At 42.9% G+C, this 27,928-nt stretch overlaps 2 protein-coding genes across 2 annotated transcripts in view; one reads left to right on the top strand and one right to left on the bottom strand.

Moving 5' to 3' along the window:
- The window catches only part of LRRC2 (leucine rich repeat containing 2), a 35,490-nt gene extending 17,256 nt beyond the window's left edge, over nucleotides 1–18,234 (top strand). Inside the window, 8 exon segments of the mRNA XM_073787882.1 lie at nucleotides 156–363; nucleotides 3,035–3,157; nucleotides 3,159–3,192; nucleotides 7,649–7,785; nucleotides 9,376–9,521; nucleotides 11,081–11,236; nucleotides 12,921–13,051; nucleotides 15,840–18,234. Coding sequence (XP_073643983.1) covers nucleotides 156–363; nucleotides 3,035–3,157; nucleotides 3,159–3,192; nucleotides 7,649–7,785; nucleotides 9,376–9,521; nucleotides 11,081–11,236; nucleotides 12,921–13,051; nucleotides 15,840–15,889 — 985 coding nt within the window. The 3' untranslated portion in view covers nucleotides 15,890–18,234.
- Nucleotides 18,235–22,638: 4,404 nt separating this feature from the next.
- RTP3 (receptor transporter protein 3) lies at nucleotides 22,639–24,983 on the bottom strand. The gene is made up of 2 exons (XM_004311492.3): nucleotides 24,798–24,983; nucleotides 22,639–23,358 (listed from the first exon to the last, which is right to left on the bottom strand). The coding sequence occupies exons 1-2, from the start codon at nucleotides 24,950–24,952 to the stop codon at nucleotides 22,647–22,649; spliced, it is 867 nt and encodes a 288-aa protein (XP_004311540.3). The 5' UTR covers nucleotides 24,953–24,983; the 3' UTR covers nucleotides 22,639–22,646.
- Nucleotides 24,984–27,928: the final 2,945 nt, after the last annotated feature.

The following is a 27,928-nucleotide window of genomic DNA, read 5'->3' as shown; positions in this document are numbered from 1 at the left end:
GGGGAGGGCTTGTCTCCTGCTGGGAAACTGCAGGTGATGAGAAGGACTGCGCTTGCGCTTGCGCTTGCGCTTGCGCCCAGGTGGCCCTCCTGACTTCTCCAGGCAGGTGATGGGATTCCCCAGGAGATAACCGAGACCTCTGCTGCCCGTTTTAGGATAAAGGAGGAGTGGAACTTCGTGGCCGAGTGCAGAAGGAAGGGCATCCCCCAGGCTGCGTACTGCAAGAATGGCTTCATAGACACCAGCGTGAGGCTTCTGGACAAGATTGAAAGGAACTCCCTCGCAAGGCAGAGTGCAGTTTCCAAGGAGAGAGAGAAACGGAGCAGTGAGTTTGTGTTTGAACTTACGGGGCAGCACTGGAAGGTGAGTCCATGCGTTTCGGTCCCTACAGCACGCCGAGGCTCTTTGCAGCGCTGCGGCCGACGTCTGCTGCTAGGCTGAGCTCAGGCCGTTGACCTTGGCCCAGTGCACGCTGTTGCTGTTGTCTTTAGAGAGCTTTCCCCTGGATGCGGAGGAGCCATTGCCGGCTCTGAACCGGGTTCTCGCGTCTTTTCCGCGGTGAAGGACTGTGCAGTCTTGAAAAGAGCAGCGGGATCCCCTTGGATCCTTACGACGCTGCGAGGGACTGGGACCCCAGCGGCTCCTCAGGATGGCAATGCTTGATTCTGGGAATTCCCTGGCGGTCCAGGGGTTGGGACTCCGCGCTTCCATCGCCGAGAACGCGGGTTCAATCCCTGGTAGGGGAGCTAAGATTCCGCCAAGCCGCGGGGTGCGGCCAAAAAAAAAAAAAAAAAAAAGTTCGATTCTGCCGCCTCCTCGCCACCCCTCCCCGCCCATTAAAAAGAACTTCTTGCCTTCTTATTTTTTTTTAATGCTCTGAGCACTCGACTTGCCTAACACCCCTCTGTGGGCGGTGACTTTGCTGACTTGGCACAGAGTGTAGAGCCGCAAAGGAATTTCGCAGACCCTTCAGCCGGTTTTCCTCTGAGTTTCTGAGGCCAGGACAAAGGTGTGCCCTCTTTCTTGCCTCAGGTGTGTACAGGTGCTTCCTGCTCGCACTCCCCCAGGTTGCTGCTGGCTTGGAGAGGCATCTCGGGGCTGCTTGTGCTCTGATGTTTCTTGTCTGAAGCAGCACATGGTGTGTGTGCGCTGGGTGGCGGCACAAATGAGCTCGGGCTATCTTCCGTTCAGTGGGACAGAGGTGCTGGGACCTGCTCTCCATCTCTTTTTATCCCACCATTTTGTGGCTGAAAGGACTCTGGACTGGGAGACCATGTATTTTGGGTGACCCTTTATTGGCCGTGTGACCTGAGGCTGTTTGCTCCATTTGTATACATTTTATCTCCTTCCCTGTTCAGTGGTGCTAATGCTTGCCTTGACCCCCTCAGAGGGCTGTTGTGAGGATTAAACGAGCAGATATTCTGTGACACTGTCTTGTTAGCGACACAGCCCTCTAAGACTGGGAGAGACTATGACTGACACCTCTTTGGTGGTCTTTCTCCTGCATCCGCATCATTGAGATCAGTGGATACATGGATACTGCCTTTTCTGGGGCAAGAAGGAGGGCCTGTCTGGATTTCTAATTAAATACCACTGGTAAATCATTCTCGTGTGCCGTGGTCAAACACGATCCCAGCCCGCTTGGGGAACCTGTTGAGTCCTCTCGGCTCACAGCACCTTTGGAAAACCACTTTAAAGGGCATTTAGTGAGTGCCTAGTGTGGTCGGGGGATAGGAAGAGGGTTATGAGTCAGCAGGCTAGGGAGACCCCAGGGTGAACTATGTGGATGTTGTCTTCATTACTTACAGCCTTCTTGTCGCCTGCATTCGGTTCCCTGAGCTGGTACCTTATCCTCATGGGTACCCACCGAAGGCAAGACTCCCCTGTACATTCCTGCCCCACTTTGCAGCTGATGTGCTGTGGTCAGCTCCATGAGGTCAGGGGACATGCATGTCCCTCAGTGCTCAACATACCTCATTGCAGTGGGGGCTCGTAATCCTGTGAACTGAATTTCTTCAACTGGACAAATAGCCCCCTCTAAAGCCTTAAGCACTTCTCAACACCTTTACAATTTTATCCCAGAACACTAGAGCCAGGGGAGGCCCTGGATACAGCCGAGTTCCTCTCTGTCACTTCAGAAGTGAGGGCCCAGGGAGGGGATGTCCCTAGAACATGGCTCGGCATCCAGGTCTCCACACTGTCCTTCTGGGCTCTTTCCCTGTTAAAGACTCATAAAAACATTTAGAAATTTGGCACAGCAAGTATTAGGTGTTTATCAAATATTTTAAAAAGCGATTAGTTTCAGAGCTGCCTGATTCCTTCTTGTATCTCTAGTGCCAAACATGAGTCTGCCTGGACATAACATGCTCAAAAGATGTCTGCTGGATACAAACTACTATATATAAAATAGATAAACAACAAGGTCCTACTGTATAGCACGGGGAACTATATTAAATATCTTATAATAAACTATAATGGAAAGGAATATGAAAAGGAATATATATATTCTTTTATGTATATATGTATAACTGAATCACTTTGCCATACACCTGAAACTAACACAACATTGTAGATTAACTACACTTCAAAAAAAAAAAAAAAGATGTCTGCTGAAAGAAAAAAAAGCGATTAGTACAGAGGAAGGGAAATGCAGCACACATTTTAAAATCTAAGACGTGGCCAGATTTTATTTTTAGAAAATGTTAAATCCATATGTTGTAAATAAATAATACATGTGTAGCTTTGGGTGGGAGCCTGGTTGTCAGTGTTCACTCGGCATTTGACTTTAATAGAATCATGAATTCATGGCCCTTTTGAAATTTGGCTAATCTGCTAGTGTGAAATTAATGACATCAGCAGCATCTTGCTTTCTTTTTTGGAATGGCTATAGAGCTGGCAGGTAAGCTCTCACCCATGCTCTCTCCCCTCTTGTTTCTGAAATAAATGCACGTTTTCCTTGGCTCTGTGTGCTCTGCCTCTGAACTCCGACATACGGAGGAGCTAGTTCTGATCGATGGGATCCATTCTATTCCAGGAGCTCCCAGATTCCTTGAAGGAGCAGACGCACCTGAAAGAATGGCACATAAGCAATACCCTGATTCAGATCATTCCTAAGTATATCGAGCTGTTTCAAGCCATGAGGATTCTGGATCTGCCAAAAAAACCAAATCTCCTGTCTTCCAGCTGAAATTGGTATGTTGCTTAGCTGGAGCCTTCCGGCCCCTTGTCTGGGAAGCAGGCAATACTGAGAATTCTTCCTCCTCCTGCTGCCGCAGGAAGTCGCTGGGCCGGGCTGTTTTGGGTGTTCCCAGAGCTGCTGATTTGCGGCGTCCCCTCTGGATGTTGATGCCAGGGTCTCACCTGTGTAACTCAGCAGTACTGACATCTGCCAGTTTCTCAGAAACAAGTCTCATGAGTGAGCGGTGCTGTGTTTAGAAACTTTTTGTTTTTTCTTCCTTTTAGTTTTAGAAGTGCAAACACGCAATAATATATTTATTGTAAACATGAGACACAGTATATTGTTCCCACATATTAGTTTTAGAAATAAACATGCAATAATATATTTATTGTAAACATAAGATAACAGTATATTGTTCCCACATATTAGTCCATTGATTAGTTTATTGTACTAATTTGATCAAGGTTCTATTATTTTCAATCATTTTGTTGTTCACTTGCTTCACTGTAAGTGAAGTCCACGTGATCATCATCACTGTTTCTCTTTGTCTCGTGTGTGAGGCACATAGTTGTGCTGGGCATATAGTTGTTATGATTCTTCTAAGACACTCAAGTCTTCTTGGAGACATATCATCCCCATAAACCTCAGTCATGAGCAGGGCAAAATATTTAAACGTTCTAGAAAGGAATAAAATGTAAAGTCAACTCTCTCAGTAAGGATTGTTAACAGTTTCCTGGGTATCAAAATCGTACACACAGGGCTTCCCTGGTGGCGCAGTGGTTGAGAGTCCGCCTGCCAATGCAGGGGACACGGGTTCGTGCCCCGGTCCGGGAAGATCCCACATGCCGTGGAGCGGCTGGGCCCGTGAGCCATGGCCGCTGAGCCTGCGCGTCCGGAGCCTGTGCTCCGCAACGGGAGAGGCCACAACAGTGAGAGGCCCACGTACCGCAAAAAAAAAAAAAAAAAAAAAAATTGTACACACAACCCATGTTCTTCTAGATATCTACATTGTAGCCATATCTATTTATAAATATGTATTAAAATATATATGCATGTTAAAAATATTTATATACACATATGTTAAAATATATGCACGCTAAACATATTTACATACAAGGGCTTACAGCATGTTCTCCAGCCTAAGCCTTGTTTCCCCTTATCATACCATGAAGGTGGGGGTGGACTCTAGGGTCAGGCTGCCTGGGTCTTTCACTTACTGGCAGGTCACCTTAGGCAGGTCACTCACTGGTTTTCAGTCTCCCTATCTGTAAAATGGGGATAATAATAGTACCTACTTCACAAGGTTATTGTAAGGATTAAATAGTTAATACAAAGAAAGCATTTAGAACAGATAAACCCCCAACACTTGCTAGCCACCTCCATCATCATCATCATCATTGTCTTTTTCTTAAGTTTTTAAAAAATTTTACTTAATTAATTTATTTATACAGCAGGTTCTGATTAGTTATCTGTTTTATACATATAAGTGTATATATGTCAATCCCAATCTCCCAATTCATCCCACCACCGCTCTATTGTTGTCTTTACGTAAATGTTATTTTTCAATATTAGAATATCCAAACTTTCGTCATTCTCCCTAATGGCTAAGTGATGATTATGGCATGATTTATTTAACTTGTTCTTCAACTATTTTAAATTTAAACTAAATAATTGGATACTAGGTCTGAGACTCTGAAGGTACGATTCTAGTCTGACTTTGAGTAACTTGGGCAAATACTTTAAAAAAACTCAGCTACAGGATGAGATAGTCAAGAAAGAGGACCATGGGAATGAAGAGTTTTGAGCTCTTTTCTGTTGAATGGCTGTATTTTGTAAAGGAGGTGGAGTTGGATCTCTTATAGTGCTGCCTTAGAGAACTACTGAGCATTGGCTGAGTAGAGGGGATGCGGGGAAAGTGGTCACCAAATGGGGTGTTCTTTTTCTCATTATCAGGACAATTATTTCTGACATTTGACATCAAGGAATTAAGCATGGCAGTGGGTGGTCCTCTTAACTCCTTTGTGGAACTCCTGAGAAAGTATCATTAAATGGGTTTAAAATAGCTAATTATTGAAATTATTTAATAATGTTTACTCAAATAATTTAAAGTATGTACATTCCTTAAGGTATTCCTTGGGCTCTAGGAACAAGAAGCCTCTGGACAACAAATGGTGCCTCAGTTGGGTTATAGTCCCCTCTCTGGAAATTAGGTCTGAGGGCCTTGGGAGAATGGGCTACAAGTAGGGAGATTTCATTTCAGTTGGAAAAGATCCTGGAACATTCTAGGAAGGGATGGACTCATTAGCTATTTAGAAATATAACGTGCTGGAGCTATGACACCTGTCTTAGTCTGTTCAGTCTGCTTTAAAAAAAAATACCACAGACTGCGTGGTTCATAAACAAAATAAATTTATTGCTCGCAGTTCTGGAGTATGAGCTCAGGGTGCCAGCATGGCGGGCTGAGGGCCTTTTTCTGGGTTGCAGACTTCTCGGTGAATCCTCACATGGTGGAAGGGGCCGGGGAGCTCTGTGGGATCTTTTTACAAGAGCATGAATCCCATCGTGGGGACTCTATCCTCATGACTTTATCCAAACCTGATTACCTCCCAGAGACCCCGCCTACTAACAACATCACCTTTGGGCATTAGGATTTCAACATACAAATTTTCAGACCATAGCAGTGCCTTAAACGTTTTATTTTAGTTTTTGTGTCGTGGGACCCTTGTCACACCGAAAGACTGTTTTCTCAAGAACCTCAAGCTCATGGTGCTTGAAGATAATGCTGTTCACCACGTCTGATGGAGACAATTGAGCCCATCTCAGATGAATAATGCCAAGTTCTTACCAGAATGTTGAGAAAGAAAAAGTAGTGTTTCTATAATGAGATCAGACATTGTGGAAATAAGTGGCATGGAGAACAACAATTTGAATACAAACATATATAATTTCTTATTGTCTATACATTATTAAAATGTTATATTTGAGACAGACTTTCTAAAGCTATTGCTTTTCCTCTGAGCTAGGAAAGTTACTTTTTCTTTGAGCTAGCTAGAAGGAGCTCATATACAGCTTTCTCTCCAGTTACCTCATCTTCTCTTTGCATCCCCTCATGATAAATGCACATACAGTTGGTATAAATGTGTCCCTAATGCAAATGCCTCCATCAACCAGATCAGGTAACTCTTTAATAGATAAGTTTACTCTCCTGTGTCTGGAAACTAGACAGCTTAGAACATTCACACCATCTATGCCAATCTTCTACTTTCCTTATTTAAAGAAGGATTGTGCAATATACTGTCTTACAGAAGCTGGGGCTGTGGCGATCATTAGTCTGATCACATGCTCTCCAGTCCTCCCCAGAAAAGCAGTCTTTTCCTTATTTTTTTATCAGCCCCCATATCCATCCTGCTATTTTGACACCAATAGCTGACTGTAAGGTTGCAGTGTATATATACCAGGTGGGTAAGTTAGAGAGGCCACTGATTTCCACAGCATCACCATTGTCTTCTAACAGTGAGACCACCAAAGTGGACTCAGAAGTGGCCCTGCCTCCAATACACTGTCTTCGTATGTTTCCCTTTCTCATTTATAAAATGTCAGGAAATTTGTATTTTGAGTGCCTGCTCCGCAAAAGGAAACAATAATTTTGGTTTTCTAATTTTTAAAATTAGGTTAAGAATGTTAAGGTATTCAATGCCTTAGAACATGCGTGACATGATTTTTGGAATATTAAATATATTTACTCTTGTGCTAGTTTCTGGTTTGGAATTGGTCATGTATTTATTCAATCAAGACAGAATTGGGATTCAGTGTTTCTCCATCAATCCAGTTATTGCCTGATATTCTTAGTGTGTTCGCTTCCTGCCTGTGAAATGGACTTAGGCTTTTTTAAAGCATATTCTTTAGGAAGCACAGTACACCGTAATTAGTAAATGCAAACCTGAAGCCAAAGATAAATGAATTACATGCAGCCTATAAACAATGACTCCTTGTTTGAGTCATTTAGCATGTACATAGAGGTTTGTGTGTATTTCAGTACCTAGCTCACTTCCCATTAGAGTCCACCGATAGGCCATAGCTTGTCACTGTGCTTCCTAGGAACTGGACCATTTCAAAGCCATTGCCTGTTACTTCATTCATCATGTGATTTCAAAGGGGTTTGCGCTCTGTGGGTGCTGGCCCCTGACCCAGTCTACACAGGGGACAAATCCCCCACACTCACCTAGCCTGTAGTTTCACAAAGGGTTAAACAGATAAAGAAAAAGGAAAAAATGCTCTGCAAGGACCAAAATGCTCAGGATAAAAGATGAGCAGACATTCAATCAGAGTGCTTAAAAATCAAACACAGAATTACGTTTAATGCCTTTCCCACCATCATTTATACAAATGTTTTACATCTTCGTTTTGCTTTTTGTCCTTAAAAGACCTTAATGGACCTACACCATGCATGTTGTTTTTTTCTGATGACAGGTCGTTTGAAGAACCTGAAGGAACTCAATGTGCGTTTCAACCGTCTGAAGAGCATTCCTCCAGAACTGGGAGACTGTGAAAATCTAGAGAAACTGGATTGTTCTGGAAATCTAGAATTAACTGAGCTCCCCTTTGAAGTAAGAAAGAAAATGTTTGCACTTTTACTTTTATTTGGTTTATGACATGGAATGGTCTGTAACATGGGGAAGAATTTTAAAAGATGAAATTCATTTTTATTTATATGACTTTTCCTGACATTTTAATCACCCTAAACCAGCTATTATCAAGTCTTTAAAAATGTTCTTACACTCGGCCACAACCTGAATTTAAGTTCAAAAAAGCTATCAAAGGAAAACTAGACAAAAAATCCTATTTTCATGCAATATATTTTTATTTAATGCCTATTTAATATATGATGCCTGTTGTCTGTAATGCAGATCCTGATTTATTTATCCATAATGGAGGAATAAATTGAAAACAGTTGGAAATAAATACAGGGGATAAAATTTAAAAATGTATATACTCGTAACAAAACTTATAGATAACTAAAGCAGTTCTACAGATAGGATTTGAGAACTCCATTAATTTAAAAATACCCATTAGTTTCTTTTTGTCTGTATTCATTGGGGAAATGATTTTAAATTACTTTTCTGATAAAACAGAACATATGAAAGTGAACAGTTTTTATTGCCAGATAAAACTAAACAGGTTCTTGTGCTTGAAGAGAGAGATGGATCTCACAAATTCTGCTGGTAATGAATAGGCTAAAAATAGTATCACTGGTGAGGCTCTGACAAGGCCGTGGCCACAGATTCTATCTAGTCCTAGAAGGCGTATTCTTTTCCTTTCCTGAAAACTTCCGGGTGGGAGGAAGAGGCCACTTCCGCTCTTAGCACCCATGTCACCCAGGAAATGCTGGGCAGTGGTCCCGGTGAGGGTGCACAGCCAGGACTCAGGATTCCCCACACAAGCTGCTCGTTCCCCAGTCCTCCCCATCTGAGAGAGGGACCCAGTCCTCTCTCAGATGTGCAGGCTGGAAGCAAGCCAACTCACCCTTGACCTCTCTTGCTCCCATGCCCCATGTCCACTCCATGAGTAAGTCCTGTTGGGCACGCCGTTCAGAGTAACAGGGGAGATTTCTGATCATTTGCCACATCACTTTACCGGTTCACATGTGAGTCTTCTGAAGATTTGCCAAAGCCCATTAAGACAGTCTTCCCCAGGTCATCCTACTCTTTGAGGCTTGCACTTTCTGTCTTCTCTGACTTTGCACATGCTGTTCCCCACCTGGAGTTTCCTCCCCTACCTTTCCATCTGTCAGGGAACCTCAGGACCCAATTCAAATACTCCATTCTCTGTGAAATCTTTCCTGACCTCTGACCCTCACCTCACTGTGATGCTGGGCAGATTAACCACTTCTTTCTTTGTGTTACTGAACATTGCAAATTGGAAACTTCACACTAGTTCTAACTACATAAAATTGCATTGCTTGTTTATGAAAGTATAAACTCCTCAAGGGCAGCCACTGTGTGCTTTTCATCCTAGCACCCCCAGCGTGTAGCACAGTGAATGACACCTAGTAGATGCTCAACGTACATACTATATTGATCTGGTTTGCATATGTTCATAGAAATGCCTTTGGGAAGAGACATCAATCTCAAAATTATTAGTTGAACTTAATTCCCACTCCTAAAAAGTAATTAGAATATTTTGTTATTCCTTCCTAGTTAAGTAATTTGAAGCAAGTTTCATTCGTAGATATCTCAGCAAACAAGTTTTCCAGTGTCCCGATCTGTGTCCTGCGGATGTCTAATTTGCAGTGGTTGGATATCAGCAACAATAACCTGAGTGACCTGCCACAAGACATAGACAGGTAGCTACTTGCATTCTGAAGGTGAGGTATATGAATTAGTCACTAACATTTTAAACATGCATAACACGTGAATGTTCTGTGAGATCAACTAATTTTCCAGAGTTTCTTGTTTCCAGGAAATCAGTTTGATTCTTTATAGAATAAGACAATTCCCAGTCTGCACCATACATATACATGTACAGTTGACTCTTGAACAACGAGGTGGTTAACCTGCATGTAATTTGTAGTCAGCCTCCGTACCTGGGGCTCCTCTGCATCTGTGAATTCAACCAACCATGGACCCATGCAGTACTGTAATGTGTGGACCCGCACAGTTCAGACCTGTGTTGGTCAATATATATGTGTGTGTGTGTGTGTGTGTGTGTGTGTGTGTGTGTGTGTGTGTGTGTGTGTGTATATATATATATATATATATATATAGTTTGAACACATCTTTAATTTACTTTAGTTCTCAATAGAATGGAACATTAACTTTCCTTTCCTCCCCAGAAGTAGAAAAGTAAATTTATTATGTACAGAATCAAAATATATTATTCTATTTGGGATATCAGGATAATTTTTATTAGTTTCATTTACTGCTTTGATTGATGTACTTAGTAATGTCTTCAGATTATATCCTTACAGCTATTTCTTGTTTAAAAAGTAACTATTATACTAAATCATATACGATTCCTTCATTCATTCATTCTACCAATATTACTAGGCAGGCCCAGAGAGTGGGCTGGGTTCAAAGTGGTAAATGAAACAAACTGTCTGGCCTCCTGGAATCCACAGTCTTCGTTATAAAGTAGCATAAGTAAACTATTGGGACATAGGAACCGAAAATGGCTTGGTCCCAAATGCTGTCTCATATGACCTTTCTCTACTCCTGGTACATATGATGTGTATGGATACTTCCCTGGTTTATGAGGCTAAGTGGGAATTGTTTTAGTTTGAAACATAAGGGGAACTTTGTGAAATATTTTGTGGGATCAGTCAAAATTTTGAAAATGAATGAAAGAAAAAACTAGAGAGAGGGGCACTGAGTTAGAACAAAATGGAAAACAGAGTAAAACATATTTGGAGCATGTTTTTCTCATTTCCGTTTCACTCTGCAGGTTTACTCCTGTTTTAAAGTCAAAATATGATGAGAGAAGAGTAACTGTGTTTTCAAGACATACAAAAGGAAATATGTTGCCAGAATTTGTTTATTCTCACTCCAACTCTAATATGATTTCTTTCCCATGACCTGTTAACCCTTGGGAATGCAGTAGACACTTGAATATACTGATTTTTTAAGTTCCATCTTGGCCTACTTTATATTGTGTAATTTGCTTATCCTGCTGCTGTATCTCTGCCTTTAACTGTCAATTAAGTCAGTAAAAACTTAAAAAAGAAACCCAAATCATGTCACCTGGCATGACTTTATTCATTTAAATTGTAAAGTTAGTTTATTCTTATGAGTCACTTAAAAAATAAACTAACTAGGGATTTCCTACTAGAATTTATTTATAATTTACTTTGGTTTTCTTGCTATGAGGCTAAGTCCTTGTGTTCTAATCCCTTTTACATCTTCCTAGACTACGAGAACTGCAGACCTTTCTCCTGTATAAGAACAAGCTGACCTATCTTCCCTTTGCCTTGCTTAACTTAAAGAAGCTCACCTTGTTAGTCGTCAGCGGGGACCACTTGGTGGAGCTCCCGACAGCCCTTAGTGACTCATCCACACCTTTAAAGTGAGTAGACGGAGAGCCCAGTAGAGACCCATTCAGACACAAGGGAAGAGCAAGAAGCACCTGGAGCCTGTGTGCCCGTCTCAGGAACCAGATTAGATGGTTCTCGTACTCTAAGAACAAGAAGTTCTGGTGCCTTCTTACAGGATTTTGTAGTTTTTGGCCAATGGCATGGGGAGGTAGAGCTCAGAGGATTTCTGGACAAATGCTACCTGCTGGTTGAAGGCACCGGTGCTCCCTGGTCGGATACTCAGCACTCCCATCACCGCTGGCCTGGATGGGTCAGTGGCTGTTGAATCTTTCAAAATTGTGAAGAAATTAGATCAAATGCCATTTTGGATTGTCTCCTTTAGCTTCTTTTTTTGTCACAGTAGTCCATCTTTTTTTTTTTTTTTAACATCTTTATTGGGGTATAATTGCTTTACAATGGTGTGTCAGTTTCTGCTTTATAACAAAATGAATCAGTTACACATATACATATGTTCCCATATATCTTCCCTCTTGCGTCTCCCTCCCTCCCACCCTCCCTATCCCACCCCTCCAGGCGGTCACAAAGCACCGAGCCGATATCCCTGTGCCATGCGGCTGCTTCCCACTAGCTATCTACCTTATGTTTGTTAGTGTATATATGTCCATGACTCTCTCTCGCCCTGTCACAGCTCACCTTTCCCCCTCCCCATATCCTCAAGTCCGTTTTCCAGTAGGTCTGTGTCTTTATTCCTGTCTTACCCCTAGGTTCTTCATAACATTTTTTTTTCTTAAATTCCATATATATGTGTTAGCATACGGGATTTGTCTTTTTCTTTCTGACTTACTTCACTCTGTAAGACAGACTCTAGGTCTATCCACCTCATTACAAATAGCTCGATTTCGTTTCTTTTTATGGCTGAGTAATATTCCATTGTATATATGTGCCACATCTTCTTTATCCATTCATCCGATGATGGGCACTTAGGTTGTTTCCATCACCGGGCTATTGTAAATAGAGCTGCAATGAACATTTCGGTACATGACTCTTTTTGAATTATGGTTTTCTCAGGGTATACGCCCAGTAGTGGGATTGCTGGATCACATGGTAGTTCTATTTTTAGTTTTTTAAGGAACCTCCATACTGTTCTCCATAGTGGCTGAACCAATTCACATTCCCACCAGCAGTGCAAGGTTGTTCCCTTTTCTCCACACCCTCTCCAGCATTTATTGTTTCTAGATTTTTTTGATGTACTCCATCTTTTAAATACCTTCTTGGTGGTGATTTTATGAGTCCTTTTCAATGTAGCCACATCATTTTAGAGTTTGATGTCACTAATTGGGAGTAATATTAAACAAACATAGTAAGACTCGTATATGACGGGGACACTAAATGTTATCGTTCACCTCATGGCTTCCTGCCCGCTGTCCTCTGTCTGTGGCTAAGTAACTAAGTCATTTCTGTCTGTGGCTAAGTAACTAAGTCATTTCCCCATCAAGCCTCTGTACAGTCTCTGCTGTAACCTGACTCTATAATCCTGTTGGATTATTGCACAGTAGAATTCCACTGGTGACACATATTATGTGGTTAGCTGTGACTTCTAAGAAGAAGTGAGAACTTGGGATTTAATGCCACAAAGTTTGACTTCTTCTGAGAGGATTTTTGCACAATACAAATACATAGGTGAAAATGTGATATTTTCCATACTCTCTTGAATAGATTTGTAAGTCTTATAGACAATCCTATTGAGAATACCCAGTGTCAAGATGAAACGATGGAAAGTGAACAAGATCGCCAACATTTTGATAAAGAATTTATGAAAGCCTATATTGAAGATCTTAAAGAAAGAGGTAGGTTACTCATATTCAAAATTATTTAAAATGAGTGCATAGTATTCCATTCACTCATGCAACACATTTATTGCTATAAGTCAAACTGACAAAAAGTTAATTGGGGGCTTCCCTGGTGGCACAGTGGTTGAGAGTCCGCCTGCCGATGCCGGGGACACGGGTTCATGCCCCGGTCCGGGAAGATCCCACATGCCGCGGAGCGGCTGGGCCCGTGAGCCATGGCCGCTGAGCCTGCACGTCCGGAGCCTGTGCTCCACAACGGGAGAAGCCACAACAGTGAGAGGCCCGCGTACCGCAAAAAAAAAAAAAAAAAAAGTTAATTGGTTAGGGGCAATAACCAATAAATAAAAATAATTTGTAAATTATTTTTCTATTTACCAAAAAAAAAAAAAAAAAGATACATTGCCTTTCCTTAAATAATGAAATTTTCCTAGTGCATTAGCATGCTTAATACATCTACAACCATGTGACAGAGAGGCTGGGAAACAAGCACTTAAAATGTGAAGATTGTATTACTAACTTTACGTGGCTTTTCAATGAAATGATATTGATAAAACAGTATTCTAGTTAATGGGAAAAGAAGGTTCCATGTCAAAATCCATTTAAACTCAACTTTAAAAAATGTCATCTCGTATAAATCAAGGTACACCTACGTAAAAATCACAAAAGGAAGAAACAAGATGGCAGATTAGTAAGTAGATGCAATTAGTTTTGGTTTCCCATAGGGTGGTGAAGATACAGGGCGGTCACAGTACCTCAGGAAAGGGCTGAGAAAGAAGTGTTTTCCCCAGTGGCTATTTCCGAAGTGTTTCAGAAGCCTTAGAACCCCTTCCTTCTGTCACGTCTAGACACAGGAAAAGGCATAAATCAGGCTTTGTTCTTCTAATCCCCACCTCTTTTTTTTTTTAGAAAGTTTTTTTCTTTTAAATTTTATTTGTTTATTTATTTATTTTTGGCTGTGTTGGGTCCTCGTTTCTGTGCAAGGGCTTTCTCCAGTTGCGGTGAGCGAGGGCCACTCTTCATCGCGGTGCGCGGGCCTCTCACTGTCGCGGCCTCTCTCGTTGCGGAGCACAGGCTCCAGACGCGCAGGCTCAGTAGTTGTGGCTCACGGGCCCAGTTGCTCCGCGGCATGTGGGATCTTCCCAGACCAGGGCTCGAACCCGTGTCCCCTGCATTGGCAGGCAGATTCTCAACCACTGCGCCACGAGGGAAGCCCTAATCCCCACCTCTTTTCTGGGTGTAGATGCCTGCAAGTTACCCCTTAATTTTTCAGGTCTCTTTTCCTGATAAGCCGGGTGCAGACCTGAAAGAAAGATGTCACGCATGTGGGTTTAGGGAGGAGGTAGCCCTGGCCCCCAAGACTTTGAAGACAAGCACCTGGGGGCAGGTTCCATCAGTCACACTCAGAAAACATGCATGTCTCATCACATTAATGAAAAATACCATTTATTGGCAAATTAAAAGTTTTTCAATTAGATTAAGAAAATTTCTATATAGTTACCTCTAATCTGTTTGTCCATCCCTAATTTTGCATGCTGAAATATTATGAAATAAATTAGAAATTTATGTTAAACATGAAACTGAAATAACAGAACCATTTATTTATCAAAATTTATCTTTGGGTCATATAACTTTCCTCTTGTGAAAAACCTTCTTGTATTTTATTCGTTTCTTCATAATTGTATTATAGTGCTATTATATAAAAATGCAAGAACAAATTAGAGAAAATAAGTATTAATCTTTCGATCTATGTGGCCAGCAATAAAATAATTTGATTTTCAAAGTTAACTTTAGTAATGATAGATTTTGATTCCATTCATTTATTTCTAAATAATTATCATAATTCTATACTTCACATATTCATAGTAGGTTGAACTAAATGATATTGCCAATATTCAGCTGGTTTTGACCTGCGAAAATGGTGATTTGTTAATAGTTCAACTTATGCTGGACATATGCTTTGAATTTTTTTAAGTTTGTTTCTTTTTTCTCCATCATGTTGTCTTCTCTCTTTTTCCTCCTTCCCCATAAGACTAATGTCTGAGTTAGAGAGTTCATCACTCTAAGGAAAAAAAGTAGATTTAGTGAGTCTACATGGACATCCAACCTGATATGATTCAAGAATGATAAGGAAGTGAAGCCCCTCGCTGGTTCTCAAACTTTAGTGCACATGAGAATCAGCGGCAGGCCCCACTCTCAGAGTTTCTGAGTCATCAGGTTTGGGTGTGGCCTGAGAAAGTACATTTCTAGCAAGTTCCCAGGTGATACTGATGCCTTGAGTCTGAGAAACACACCTTGAGAACTATTGGTATAGACCATACCTTGACAAAAATTGGCTGTGAAGAGAGAGAGAGAGAGTGGGGAGTAACCAGTTGGAAGAGTAAGTATGATAAAAGGGTTATTAATAAGATGGTGCTTCATTTAGGAATAGCCCAAACTTCTCTTGTAAACCATATTCCCTTCCACCTGGCATCCCCAGTCCCAAATCCTTGGCCATCTATTTTTGTTTTGTCAACTTTTATTATTTTAGGATCATACAGTTTCCAAGATGTTGATGTAGCTGTGTGAGTTGGTTGGAAAGATTGCAAAAGAATGAGAGTTAATAATAATGTATTCTTCTTAGATCTAAATATCTCTAACGCCAGACTATACATTTGCGGTAGTTGACTTAGTTCTAATAAATGCATTTATACTTGAAGTATGAAGTGGCAATAATTTGTGTTTTGACATAGTTACACTTCATAATAAAATGGGGAATGGTTGCGTATATATTTTCTTTTTGTTACAGAATCTGTTCCCAGCTATGCCACTAAAGTATCTTTCAGCCTTCAGCTTTGATGCCATCCATCAGAAGACTACAGAATTTTCCTGACTTGTGGAGCTGTAAATCTTCCTGTTGTGGGTCATGTCATAGAGGAATAATGGCTTGTGCTTAAAGACAAAGTCTAGAAACCATGGTCATAGTTGTTAGGAAAGATGATTTTCAAATTTCAAATATGTGAGTACCTCTCTCTGTGGACTGGAGAATTGATAAATGGGTTTATATATTGACATTTAAAGGTTCATTTGCATACACTTGTTTCCAAATCATGCACATTTAATATTTTAGAAAATGTGTTATTTTTTAAAAATTATCACTTAAAGACCAAAATTTGAAGTTGATTGCATTGTTTTCAGGAATCTGGAGATAAAGGGATGGTGAGAAGAGTATTTATACTGGACTAGTCAGATGAGACTTTTTTATTTTGTTATTTTGAAAGAGTTTTAATGCATTATTTCTTTTACTGAGGACAGTTTTCCTTGGGTTTATACAAATGGCTATTTTCATGTTTTAAGTTATATTTTACAAGTGTAGGCTTTCAGGAAAGACTTTAGGTATAATCTGGACCTTGAGGGCAGAAAGAAGGGCTGGATTGTCTGCCCAGGCATGGGGCTTAGATGGTGTGCTGGTGTCCCTAGTGGAGCAAGTGTGGGCCTGGCTGGTCCTGGGAAGCGTTGCGTGGCCCACATGGGTGGTCAGCCTGCCTTGAGTGGGCCCCTTGGGGATCTTGGGAAGCCTTGCGTGGCCTGCATGGGTGGTCAGCTTGCCTTGAGTGGGCCCCTTGAGGGTCCTGGGAAGCGTTGCGTGGCCTGCATGGGTGGTCAGCTTGCCTTGAGTCGGCCCCTTGGGGGTCCTGGGAAGCCTTGCGTGGCCTGCGTGGGTGGTCAGCCTGCCTTGAGTGGGCCCCTTGGGGATCTTGGGAAGCCTTGCGTGGCCTGCATGGGTGGTCAGCCTGCCTTGAGTGGGCCCCTTGGGGGTTCTGGGGCGCCTGCCAGAGCACAGAGCAGAGACCGTGCCTCCAGGGACCTGTCCTCCAAGGTGGCCATATAAGTAGTGGGAATGACTAGTCCACACTGATGAGGAGTCCCTAGCAAGGCTTCTCTGCAGGTACCACAGGAGAACTCTGCCTGTGGCCAAGACGCTGCGGTCCAGAGGGAGCTCAGGAGACTGGATTTACACTGGCAAAGAAGGTATTCATTACAGGGCTTTGAACTTTGATATCACATTTTAGGATTTGGAGAAATTGTACAAATATCTATTTTTATTCTATTATCTTGGACTAAAATAAACAGGATTGTGAATGTGTTGAAGCTAAGTTTAAACAAGTAGGTTTTGTGACTAAGATGGAAAAAATGCATATCTTCACATATATTTATATATGAATCGACTCCTATATGGTCTAGCCCAGTGGTGTCCAGTAGAACTTTATGCAGTGAAGGAAATGTTCTGCATCTGTGCTGTCTAATTTAGTAACCACCAGATGCATCTGCTTCTTGAGCTCTTGAACAGTGTCTGGTGTGACTGAAGAACTAAATTTTTAATTACATTTAAATTTAAATAGCCAAGTGTAGCTACCATATTGTATAACATGGTCGAGCCATTTGGGCTTTTCAGAAGTTAATCTGGGCTAGAAATGAAGAGTGATTTTTATTTTCTTATCTGAAGAACCAGTCTACCCCCAGAGGGGTTAATAGACACCCAATATTTTGTCTTAATGGGTTTAATCATAACTCTAAATATTTTATCCTCAACAGACATAAAGCAGGCAGAACAGTCTAAAGTCACATAGTAATGCTTCAGTAGAGTACTGCTTCAAGTTAAAGACAAACTCTGAGAAGTAGGTTAAGAGATGGAAAGAATAGGAAAATGAGAAATCACTTCAACCGAACCTCAAACAATTGTATTTTTCTTTATAACACTTTACAAATATAATGCAAATTTATTAGTTGTACTACGTGAATGATTTTGGAATTTTATTTCATGCTACAGTGTATGTTACATACAGCCAAATGGAAAATATATCTGAAAAGGGGGGAAATGAGGGCTTTCGCATAAATTGACTGTCCATAGCTCATGTAAAATTTATTTCAATAAAACCAGTCTTTTGTGCAAAAACCTTATCTCGATGTTACATAAAAATAACTGAAAAAGTACTACATTGATATGTAATTATTTCATGTTACATAACATCCCCAAAGAAATATATTTATTAAATATGAGGCTTGTAGAAATACTATTTACTTTATTCATATTAATGTAAAAATGCAGAAAGATTCTAAAGTAGAATAAGCATCTTAGTGGAGATAATAGAGATTTGAACATTTTGCATGATACATATGGACTGATTCATAATTTGGAAAAGTAATTTGCATAGTAGGATATATGTATGAACATTAAAGCAATATGAATGAAAGAAAATATAATTCTTAGGAGAAAAATGTTCTGGTTCCAAAAGCTTATTACTATACCCATTCTTCATATGCTGGAAGTTAAGGGGCAAAGACACTTAGGTGAAATCATTGAGTAGAGCATTTTAATTAATAGCAAGACCTACACCAGATTTCTTGACTCTAGCTTTCTAGAATGACCATTTGGCATGCTTGCCAAACACCAGTTTAGGGTAACTCATGATGATTGTGAGCAGTGATCTCCGGAAATCAGTTACTGTCTTTCCCTTTCTGTCAATTACTGTCTTTCCCTTTCTGAGTGGGAAGGAAACTTAGATACTTTTAGTTATCTTTTTTTTTTTATTGGAGTATAGTCAATTTACAATGTTGTTTTAGTTTCAGGTGTACAGGAAAGTGATTCAGTTATACATATACATATATTCATTCTTTTTCAGATTCTTTACCCATATAGGTTATTACAGAGTATTGAGTAGAGTTCCCTGTGCTATATGGTCGGTCCTTGTTGGTTATCTATTTTATAGTGTGTGTATGTTAATCTCAAGATCCTAATTTATCCCTTCCCACAGCGTTTCCCCTTTGGTAACCATAAGTTTGTTTTTGAAATCTGTGAGTTTCTGTTTTGTAAATAAGTTCATTTGTATCATTTTTAAAAATTAGATTCCACACATGAGTGATATCATGTGATATTTATCTTTCTGTCTGACTTACGACTCTTAGTATGATCATCTCTAGGTCCATCCATGTTGCTGCAAATGGCATTATTTCATTCTTTTTTATGACTGAGTAATATTCCATTGTATATATGTACCATATCTTTATCCATCCCTCTGTCAATGGACATTTAGGTTGCTTCTATATCTTGGCTATTGTAAATAGTGCTGCAATGAACATTGGGGTGCATGTATCTTTTTGAAGTATGGTTTACTCCAGATATACGCCCAGGAGTGGGATTGCTGGGTCATATGGTAGTTCTATTTTTAGTTTTTCAAGGAACCTCCATACTATTCTCCATAGTGGTTGTACCAATTTACATTCTCCCTAGCAGTGTAGGATGGTTCCCTTTTCTCCATGCCCTCTCCAGCATTTATTGTTTGTAGACTTTTTGATGATGGCCATTGTGACCCGTATGAGGTGATACCTCATTGTAGTTTTGATTTGTATTTCTCTAATAATTAGTGATGTTGAGTATCTTTTCATGTGCTTTTGGTCATCTGTATGTTTTCTTAGTTATCGTTCTGTAGTGTATATAGGTGTAAATGCTTATTTTATGGTATGTGTATTGGATTTATTTCTAAAAATTAGGAAATTACATCTAAGCTTTAAAACTTGAAATGATGCCAAACTGCAGTGTTAATAGGCAGCTCAAATCTCTGCTTAGAGTCTCCAGCTGTTTCACCAGAGTGAAAAATTGAGATGCTTATGTCATTTTATTGCAGCATAATATAAATTACAGAGGAAGCAAATTATAGTTGAGTATTGGGCCTTAGCACCACTCATAATTCTTAGGAAAGAAAGCAGCTAAACACTGGTAATGGGACCAAAGAAGATATGATGTTAAATAGATGAACTTGCCTTGATTGTAAAATTCACCAGGGAGACAAAGAGGACCCAAGGCTGAGCTTGCACCAGTAGAGCTGTGGCTTTGAGGGAAGGATGGACACTGTCTGGGGCTAGGACTTCAGTCTTTAGTAATCAGCTGCTACACTAGAGTCTAATTTCAGTTGTGACTGGTCAACCCCAGGTAGCTCCTGTAACCCCAGATATGGGCAATGAAGTGGTCCAAAACAAGATCTGGTTCTCACTTTTTTTTTTTTAATTCCATCATTGATTTTTTAAAAAAATTATTCATTTGTTTATTTATTTAACTGTACCAGGTCTTAGTTGCAGCACGCAGGATCTTCAACCTTCATTGTGGCATGTGAGGTCTTTAGTTGCGGCATGTGAGGTCTTTAGTTGCAGCATGCGAACTCTTGGTTGCGGCATGTGGGATCTAGTTCCCTAACCAGGGGTCGAACTTGGGCCGCCTGCATTGGGAGTGCAGAGCCTTAGCCACTGGACCACTGGGGAAGTCCCTGGTTCTCACTTAGAGCATGTTTATTTTTGTGACTTTCTGAACATATTTTGTAACCTCCTGAAGGGGCCGATAGTCAACATTGGAACTCGGAGCCAGGATTGCAAGGCCAGCGCTTTCACAAATGCACTGTATAATCCTGGGAAAAATCACTTCACTTTGGGTGAGGCTCATTTTCCCCACCTGTAAGAAATAGAGTTGGAGAAGACAATTTCTAAGGCTGATCCCCACTTTAATATTTTATGATTTGCTTTCCACTAAGAACCCCTTTTTATATTAATGAGGAGGAAGCATGCCTTCCCCACCTCACTGGTCACTCAGCTTCCAGCTATTTATGGGCTGCTGGGGCACCCTCTTTTCTCTTAGATGTTTGTTTCTTAGGCATGTGTTTGTTCTGTCTTGTCCCACTATTACATTTTAAGTTCCTGGAGTTTGCCTAATACAGATATGTAGACTATGCTTCAACGTCTGAACATGAATAGCAAGTCTGTGAAGAATTTAGCTACACATTTCTGTTTTGTTCCCAATAGTTATCTCTGTGCTGAATTGTACAAATATTATTCCTGATATTGCCTTGAAAGTGTAAACTTACATCATAAAAAATTGCATTTTCTAGAAATGCAAATCGAAGGCACTGTGAGATATCACCTTACACCCATTGATATGACTATTATATAAAAAAAAAACAGAAAATAAGTTGGTTAGAATGTGAGGAAATTGGAATCCTTATGGTGGGACTGTAAAATGGTACAGCTGCTGTAGAAAACATCATGGCAGTTCCTCAAAAAATTAAAGTAGAATTACCATATGATCTTGCAGTTCCACTTCTGAGTATATAGCCAAAAGAGTTGCAAGCAGGGTCTCAGAGAGATATTTGTACACCCATGTTCACAGCAGCACTACTCACAACAGCCAAAAGGTGGAAGCAACCCAAGCGTCTATCAATGGATGGCTGGATAAACAAAGTTTGGTACATACATACAGTGGAATATTGTTCAGCCCCCAAAAGGAAGGGAATCCTGTCACATGCTACAACATGGATGAACCTTGAGGACATTATGCTAAGTGAAATAAGCCAGTTACCAGAAGACGAATACTATATTATTCCACATGTATGAGGTATCTAAAGTAGGCAGGTTCATACAAACAGGAAGAAGAATGATAGTTAGCAGGGCCTAGGGGGAGGGAGAAAAGGGGAGTTGTTGTTTAATGGCTACAGAGTTTCAGTTTTGCAAAATGAAAAAGTTCTAGAGACTGTCCCAGCTTGAGCAGCCTGTGCTTTCAGGAACCACTGTCGTTGATGAGAGAGGCAGGCAGATGGAGAAGGAGACAAGGGCGAGTGAAAAGGAGCATTTGCTGTAAATGACTACTGCTTTCATTTTAGCTACATATACAGAAGGATTCCTATTTCTAGATAAAAAAGATGTGAGAATGAGTCTTAAAATTATTCTCATTAATCAGAATAGAAAACTTGTATAGAAAGCAACTTGGTTTCAGAATCCTGGTGAGAATCCATGGACAGACTTCCACCCTTGGTCCTTCAGAACAGGGTCCCCCGTAACAATGTTTTTGATTTTGCAACCCTGTCAATGAGAAACTGAACACCCACTCCAAATGGGTGTGTATTTATTTATCATATCACTATACCATTCTACTAATATATTAACATACATGATAAAACATGTGACAAGAAATAGTTAAGTACAAACAAAAATTAAATGGAGTTGTAAGGATATCTCCCCACCTGGGCAGATGGTCCTGCCTCAGCCCTCAGCTGCGTGTAGCTCCTCGGTGGAGACCACTGCTCTAGAACCCGGCTTTTCAGACTAATGCTTTGGATGGCAAACGCCTCCACAGATTGACGTCAGAAGGTCTGTGCAAAGTCGTCTGGGGAGAGGGCCCCCAGGTTTCCTAAGATTTCCAAACTGTTCTGTGAGCCATAAACGCCTCAGTCTCAGTTCTCTAGAGAATGAATGAAATTGCAGCATTCTTTTTTTTTTAAATTGAGGTGAAATTTATATTAAATTAACCATCTTAAAATGAACAAATAAATGGCATTTGGTGCATTCACAGTGTTGTGCAACCATCACCTCTAAAATACTTTCATCACCCCCCCAAAAAACCCATACAGATTAAATAGTTGCTCCCCACTTCCCCTCTCCCCCCAGTCCCTTGTTTGGCAGCCACAAATCTACTTGCCATCTCTAGATTTACCTATTCTGAATATTTTGCATCAATGGGATTATACAGTAGATGACTGTGTGTCTGATAAACTCAACATCATGCTTTCCAGGCTCAGATAGTGGTTTTTACCACAATTACGATGATGATTATTAGCATGAGACAGCAGCAGCAGCTCATGCCTAAGCTCCTGGTACGCTGGGCTGTGTGGGAAGAGAAAGTGCAATTGTTGAAGGAGTTCTGGTCTCTTCTCTCTGCCTGGAAGTTGGTGTTTGCTCTCGGGCTCCAGGAAATGGGGAGGCTCTCAGCTTGTGTGGTCTCAGGAAACGACTGTCTGGGTAATACCTTCTTTTTCTTCACTGCATCCCCTCCGGTGCTACTCCTCGTGGGAGAAGGTTTTTCGGTGGTGATCCCGAGGATGGGGGAGCTTATTGTGGGAGGTAATTGGTGGTAATTGGATATTGGTGACCACATGGCCAGACCTAACTCACTCTGCACACAGAAGCCCTGCAGACATGCCTCGCAATTGTCACTGTCATGTGGCCCTTCAAGAGAGATTTCCTTGATCATAGGAATCTCCACCAACGTAAATCCTTCTCTATAGCATTTCTTCAGAATTTGCAACACCAGGTTGTTCAGGATCCTTGAGATGTTCTCTTCTGTAAACTTGGGAACCTCAAACGAAGGCTTGGAGCACTTCTGACATCTCTGGGCAAAGACCCTCATCTTCACCTGGCCCCTGGATTCCCCCTCACTCCAGTGCATGTGGAAAAGGACCTGAACTTGGGCAGAGGCCCAATTTCGAGAGCATGAGGAGCACTGGAACCTGTGGAGAAAGAAGACAAGACCCTCAGCTTGGCCCAGTATGGCCCAGTTGTGGGCTGTGCCGGAGGGACACACAGAAACATGATTTGATCCGGGTCATGGATTAGTGGGGAAGAAATCCCGAGCCCCTTCTCCATTGTGCCACCAGCATGCTCTGTGACCCACAGATGTGTCTGCCATGAAAACAGCAAATCACAAGCCATCAGAGCTGGAAGGAATCTTGGGCAAATTCGAAGTCCGGTGTGATCATTTTAGAGATGAGGCACACGCTGGGAACTTGTCACGCCCAGAGACCCAGTGAGTGGAAGAGGCAGGACTGGAACTCCAGTCTCTTGACCCCAAATCAAGGCTTCTTCAAATGTAGATTTAAGTGGGTCAAAGGCTACAAGTGCAACAGCCCCAAGAACCCTGAACTGAAATCCAAAAATAGATACAAGTGGGTGTGGATAAGTGCTGTAGTCTGAATGTTTGTGTCCCCCCGCAAATTCCCATGTTGGGATCCTAACGTTGAAGGTGATGGTGTTAGAAAGTGGAGCCTTGGGGAGGTGATTAGGTTGTGAGGGTGGAGCCCTTGGGAATGGGATTAGTCCCCTTATAATAGCGATCCCACAGAGCGCCCTAGCTCCTTCTGCTATGTGAGGCCACAAGGAGAAGCCTGTGGCTCAGAAGAGCAGCTGGCACCTTGATCTTGGACTTCCAGCCTCCAGAACTGGGAGAAATGAGCTGAGACTCTGCTCCCATGCTCTTGGCCTGGGAAAACCACGCACCACCAGGAGAAGAGAGCTCTTCTTCCTCTGCCCGGACCCTCTCCTGGCGAGGGGTTGGTGGGCAGGCAATGAGCACGGCCCCAGTCCCGAGCTAGAGTCCCAGCCTCCCACCCTCAATCCTTGGGGCTCTGCCCAACTGGAAAAGAGAGGGTGAGACTCTGGATGACTTCTGAGAGTCCTATTTTAAAAAGACTCCATCAGCTTGGAGTAGAGAGGGGTAAGGTTGCTGTGTGTTGCTCAGCTCTCCCCGTCCTCTTGCCCCCTCCCTGACGCTTCTCCTCAGCACACAGGGCCTCTCCCCACGGACTCTGTGTTGGACCCTAGGTCTCCCAATGCAGGGAGCATGAGCCCTGGGTCCTGCTCGTCCAACTCTCCTGCGGTTGAGGGAAATAGCCTCCACTCCTCCCCTTCTCTTTCCCTCACTGCTTCTCACCCTCACCCCTCACAGCCTGTTTTCTCTGTATCTGGGCATTAGCCCAGTCCTGCTATGGTTTTGCGGTTCAGTGTAAAAAGGAAAAATTTTTAATGAAGCCAAAACGTCTTGGATCAAGGGCACCTTGCTTCCTGTAATCTTCAGTTTACAAGCGTGAGCACAACAAGACAAGTAACGAGTGTACACCGTAAGAAATAAGCAAGAATTTTCTGGAATATTGCTATCGCATTCCCTACTCACCTGGCACAGGTCCACTGCTGGTATTGTGTCCACCCTGGCTTCAGGATGTTAGGAAGAAGGCTTTTGTCTCGTGTCAGTTTCCACGTGTGCCATGGTTTCACCTCCCGGATTAATTCCTGGAACACCTGCTTCCACGCCTCCATGTCCTGACGCATCGCTGCTGTCCCCGTGAGCTGGGTGTGACAGTGTCTCCCGGGCTCTGACGGATCTGGAGCAGGACATGAGGTTTCCCACTTTAGAGAGCAAGGGTTCAGACCCACTCTCCCTTTATGTCCCTGGACTGGGCTCATGGACCAGGTCTTTGCCCCAAGGACCAAAGGTCAGTTGATGCTGGCTCCAAGTTCTGAGAACAGCACTAGGCTCCACAGGGAATTTCGAAAGACACGGAATGCATGGCTTCATCCAGCAAAATATTACCAAAGGAGGGCCCTGGACTCCGTGTCAGGACGGGTGGATCTCAGCCTGGCTCTGCTATTTGCCCACCTTTAACTGGGAACACACCTTTTTACCTCCGAAGCCCTATAGATGGTGGAGACAGGCTGCAGTTTCCCTTTCTAGAAGTAACATTTGAAAATCCTTGTCCATTGGGCTGCTGTGCTCACGATCCGGGAGGAGAGATGCAAAGAAGGACACGGCCATCCTGGGACCTTGCTCAAATTCCTGCATCCCTGCATCCTCGCCCTTGCTCTTTACTTCCTTGCTTGTGCCAAGTCTCTGTGGGACTGTGTTTCACAGACACTAAGCTGGCCAAGGCAACTCCCAAGCCCACTCTTCCACCCATTGGAGACCAAAGCTGTTGTAGTTCCTTTGCCCCGGAGATGAGGCTACAAAGTCCCCACGTGGGTGGGAGGCCATGGCCACACTCCGAGGTGCTTCATCATCCCCTACTTCCTCCAGGACAGGCTAGGGAAGGAGGAAGGAGAGAGCAGCGGGGCTGACGCCAGGGTGGGTGCTAAAGCAGGAGAGGAAAGCCCTGCCCTCAGCGAGTCCTCCAGGCTGGCAGCTCCTACCTCAGCTCAGGCCCGCAGAACAGCCTCTGTCCTGGCCTGCCGGCGCCTCCAGGGCGGCCTGAGCCACTTTCCACACTGCAGCTGCGGGTCTTTCCAGAGGCGGAAACCCCCAGCTACATGGGGCTGTAGCATGGCGTTCAGACCCCTCACAGGCCAGCCCTGCCTTTCTACCAGCCTTAGCCCTGCCAGGCTCATGCTCCCCCAAGGCCGTATCCGCGCTTCCACACTAAACCCCAGCCCTGCACTCCGGGCCATCCTCTGCCGTCCCTGCCCTCCTGCCTTGTGCCCAGATCCACCCCACCCAGAGCACCCACCTTCCCTCCCTCCCTCACCCACCTTCCCTCCCACCTTCAGGTTGTAGGGCCCACTCAGTACATGTTCCACTGTCCACTCCCTGGTCCTGCCTGGTGTCAACTAAAGAAATTCCTGTGCCCGCCTCCTAACTGCTGCTGAAGAAAGAGATCTCCTGAAGGGGAGAATGGCCTCCTCCTTTTCCCCTGCAGTTGAACAAATGCAAATACTCTTCTGCAGCGTAAAGCTCATTCAGATAACAAGGTGGTGACCAGAGAATATTTAAACAAAGGATCGGTCTGACTTTGTAGCTGGTATGAGATATTGTGTGAAAATGTCATATCCTGTTCTGTTTCATTAAAACCACCTTTGAAAATAATGATGTAAGGAGATCTTGAAAGATACCCAAATAGTGTTTCTGGGTCACGTAAAGATTACCTTTAGCCCCTTGCTCTGGTGAGAATATTCTAATTTGAAAACTCTGTGCGCTTAAATGATATAAATATTTGAACACAAGTATTAAAGGGTGTGAGAGTGTTTGTCGCAATTAAATTAACATAGGCTGAATGTCTCCTCTCTAACTACCATGAGTAACATCACTTACCTGTTTTTCCAGAGAATTCTGGGTTTCTGGGGTAGGGGTGGGGTATGCCAAGGCCTGGGAAAGCTCCGTGGGGCTGAAGAGAAGAGAGCGGGATATTCATATTCGTGTCTCACAGGGACACTACTAGTCCCAGCCCCAGAAGTTCTCATTGAGTTGATCTGGGCATCACCGTTTCTAAACAGCTCCCCAAGTGCTTCTGATGCACGGTTACGGTTACGGTGGAGAACACACGAGGAAGCGGAAGGGAAGGGAAACCTGGAGAGATCCTGGTAGCAATCACACGAGAGGGAGATGGAGGTGTCCCTCCTTCCCGCAAGGTTTACAGAGCCTGCTTTTGGGGGAACCAGTCCTAGGGCTGCCTGGTGGCATCCACCAGCTGGGTCAGGCACTGGCAGTCTGAGCAGTGGGCTGTAGATGGAAAAGGAAGGGATAGAAGCGGGAGGGAGGGAGGCAGTGGGGGTGGGTGGGGAGGAAGAGGGGGAGGGGGAGGGGCTGGCCATGGCAGCATTTGGCAACCTCACAGGCACCTCTTTCCCGCCCTCTGCTGCTGCACCAGAGTTCAGCTCCTTCAACAGCAGGCCCACCCTGGGCCATCAGAGTCTGCCCTCCTCACCCTCCAGTTTTGTTTCTATATGTTACTTGGCTCGGGTCACAAATTAACCAGATTTGGGGAGCCCGCTTAATCAATTTCTCTTTCAAATTCTTTTTCTGTACTCCTCCCACGTACTCTCAACCTCAGGGCAGATTAGGAAAAGATTTAGGAAGAGGGTGAGGGTACAGGGGAGAGTCTGGACTGGAAGTCAGGGGTCTTTGGTCTGTGCGGCAGTGAACAAGTGGCTTCAGGCTTTTGGAGGATGAAATGTGCCTTTTTTTTTTTTTAAAGGAATTTTGCCTTTTTTATTTTTAAATTTTATTTATTTATTTATTTATGGCTGTGTTGAGTCTTCGTTTCTGTGTGAGGGCTTTCTCTAGTTGCGGCAAGCGGGGGCCACTCTTCATCGCGGTGCGCCGACCTCTCACTATCGCGGCCTCTCCTGTTGCAGAGCACAGGCTCCAGACGCGCAGGCTCAGTAATTGTGGCTCACGGGGCTAGTTGCTCCGCGGCATGTGGGATCCTCCCAGACCACGGCTCGAACCTGTGTCCCCTGCATTGGCAGGCAGATTCTCAACCACTGCGCCACCAGGGAAGCCCAAAATGTGCCTTTTATGTGGAAGGATTCTAGGTG

Source organism: Tursiops truncatus, chromosome 10, assembly GCF_011762595.2.
Source record: "Tursiops truncatus isolate mTurTru1 chromosome 10, mTurTru1.mat.Y, whole genome shotgun sequence".
NCBI classification, from domain to species: Eukaryota; Metazoa; Chordata; class Mammalia; order Artiodactyla; family Delphinidae; genus Tursiops; species Tursiops truncatus.
Note: the sequence above shows the minus strand (reverse complement) of the source record. Positions and strands in the feature narration are given on the sequence as shown.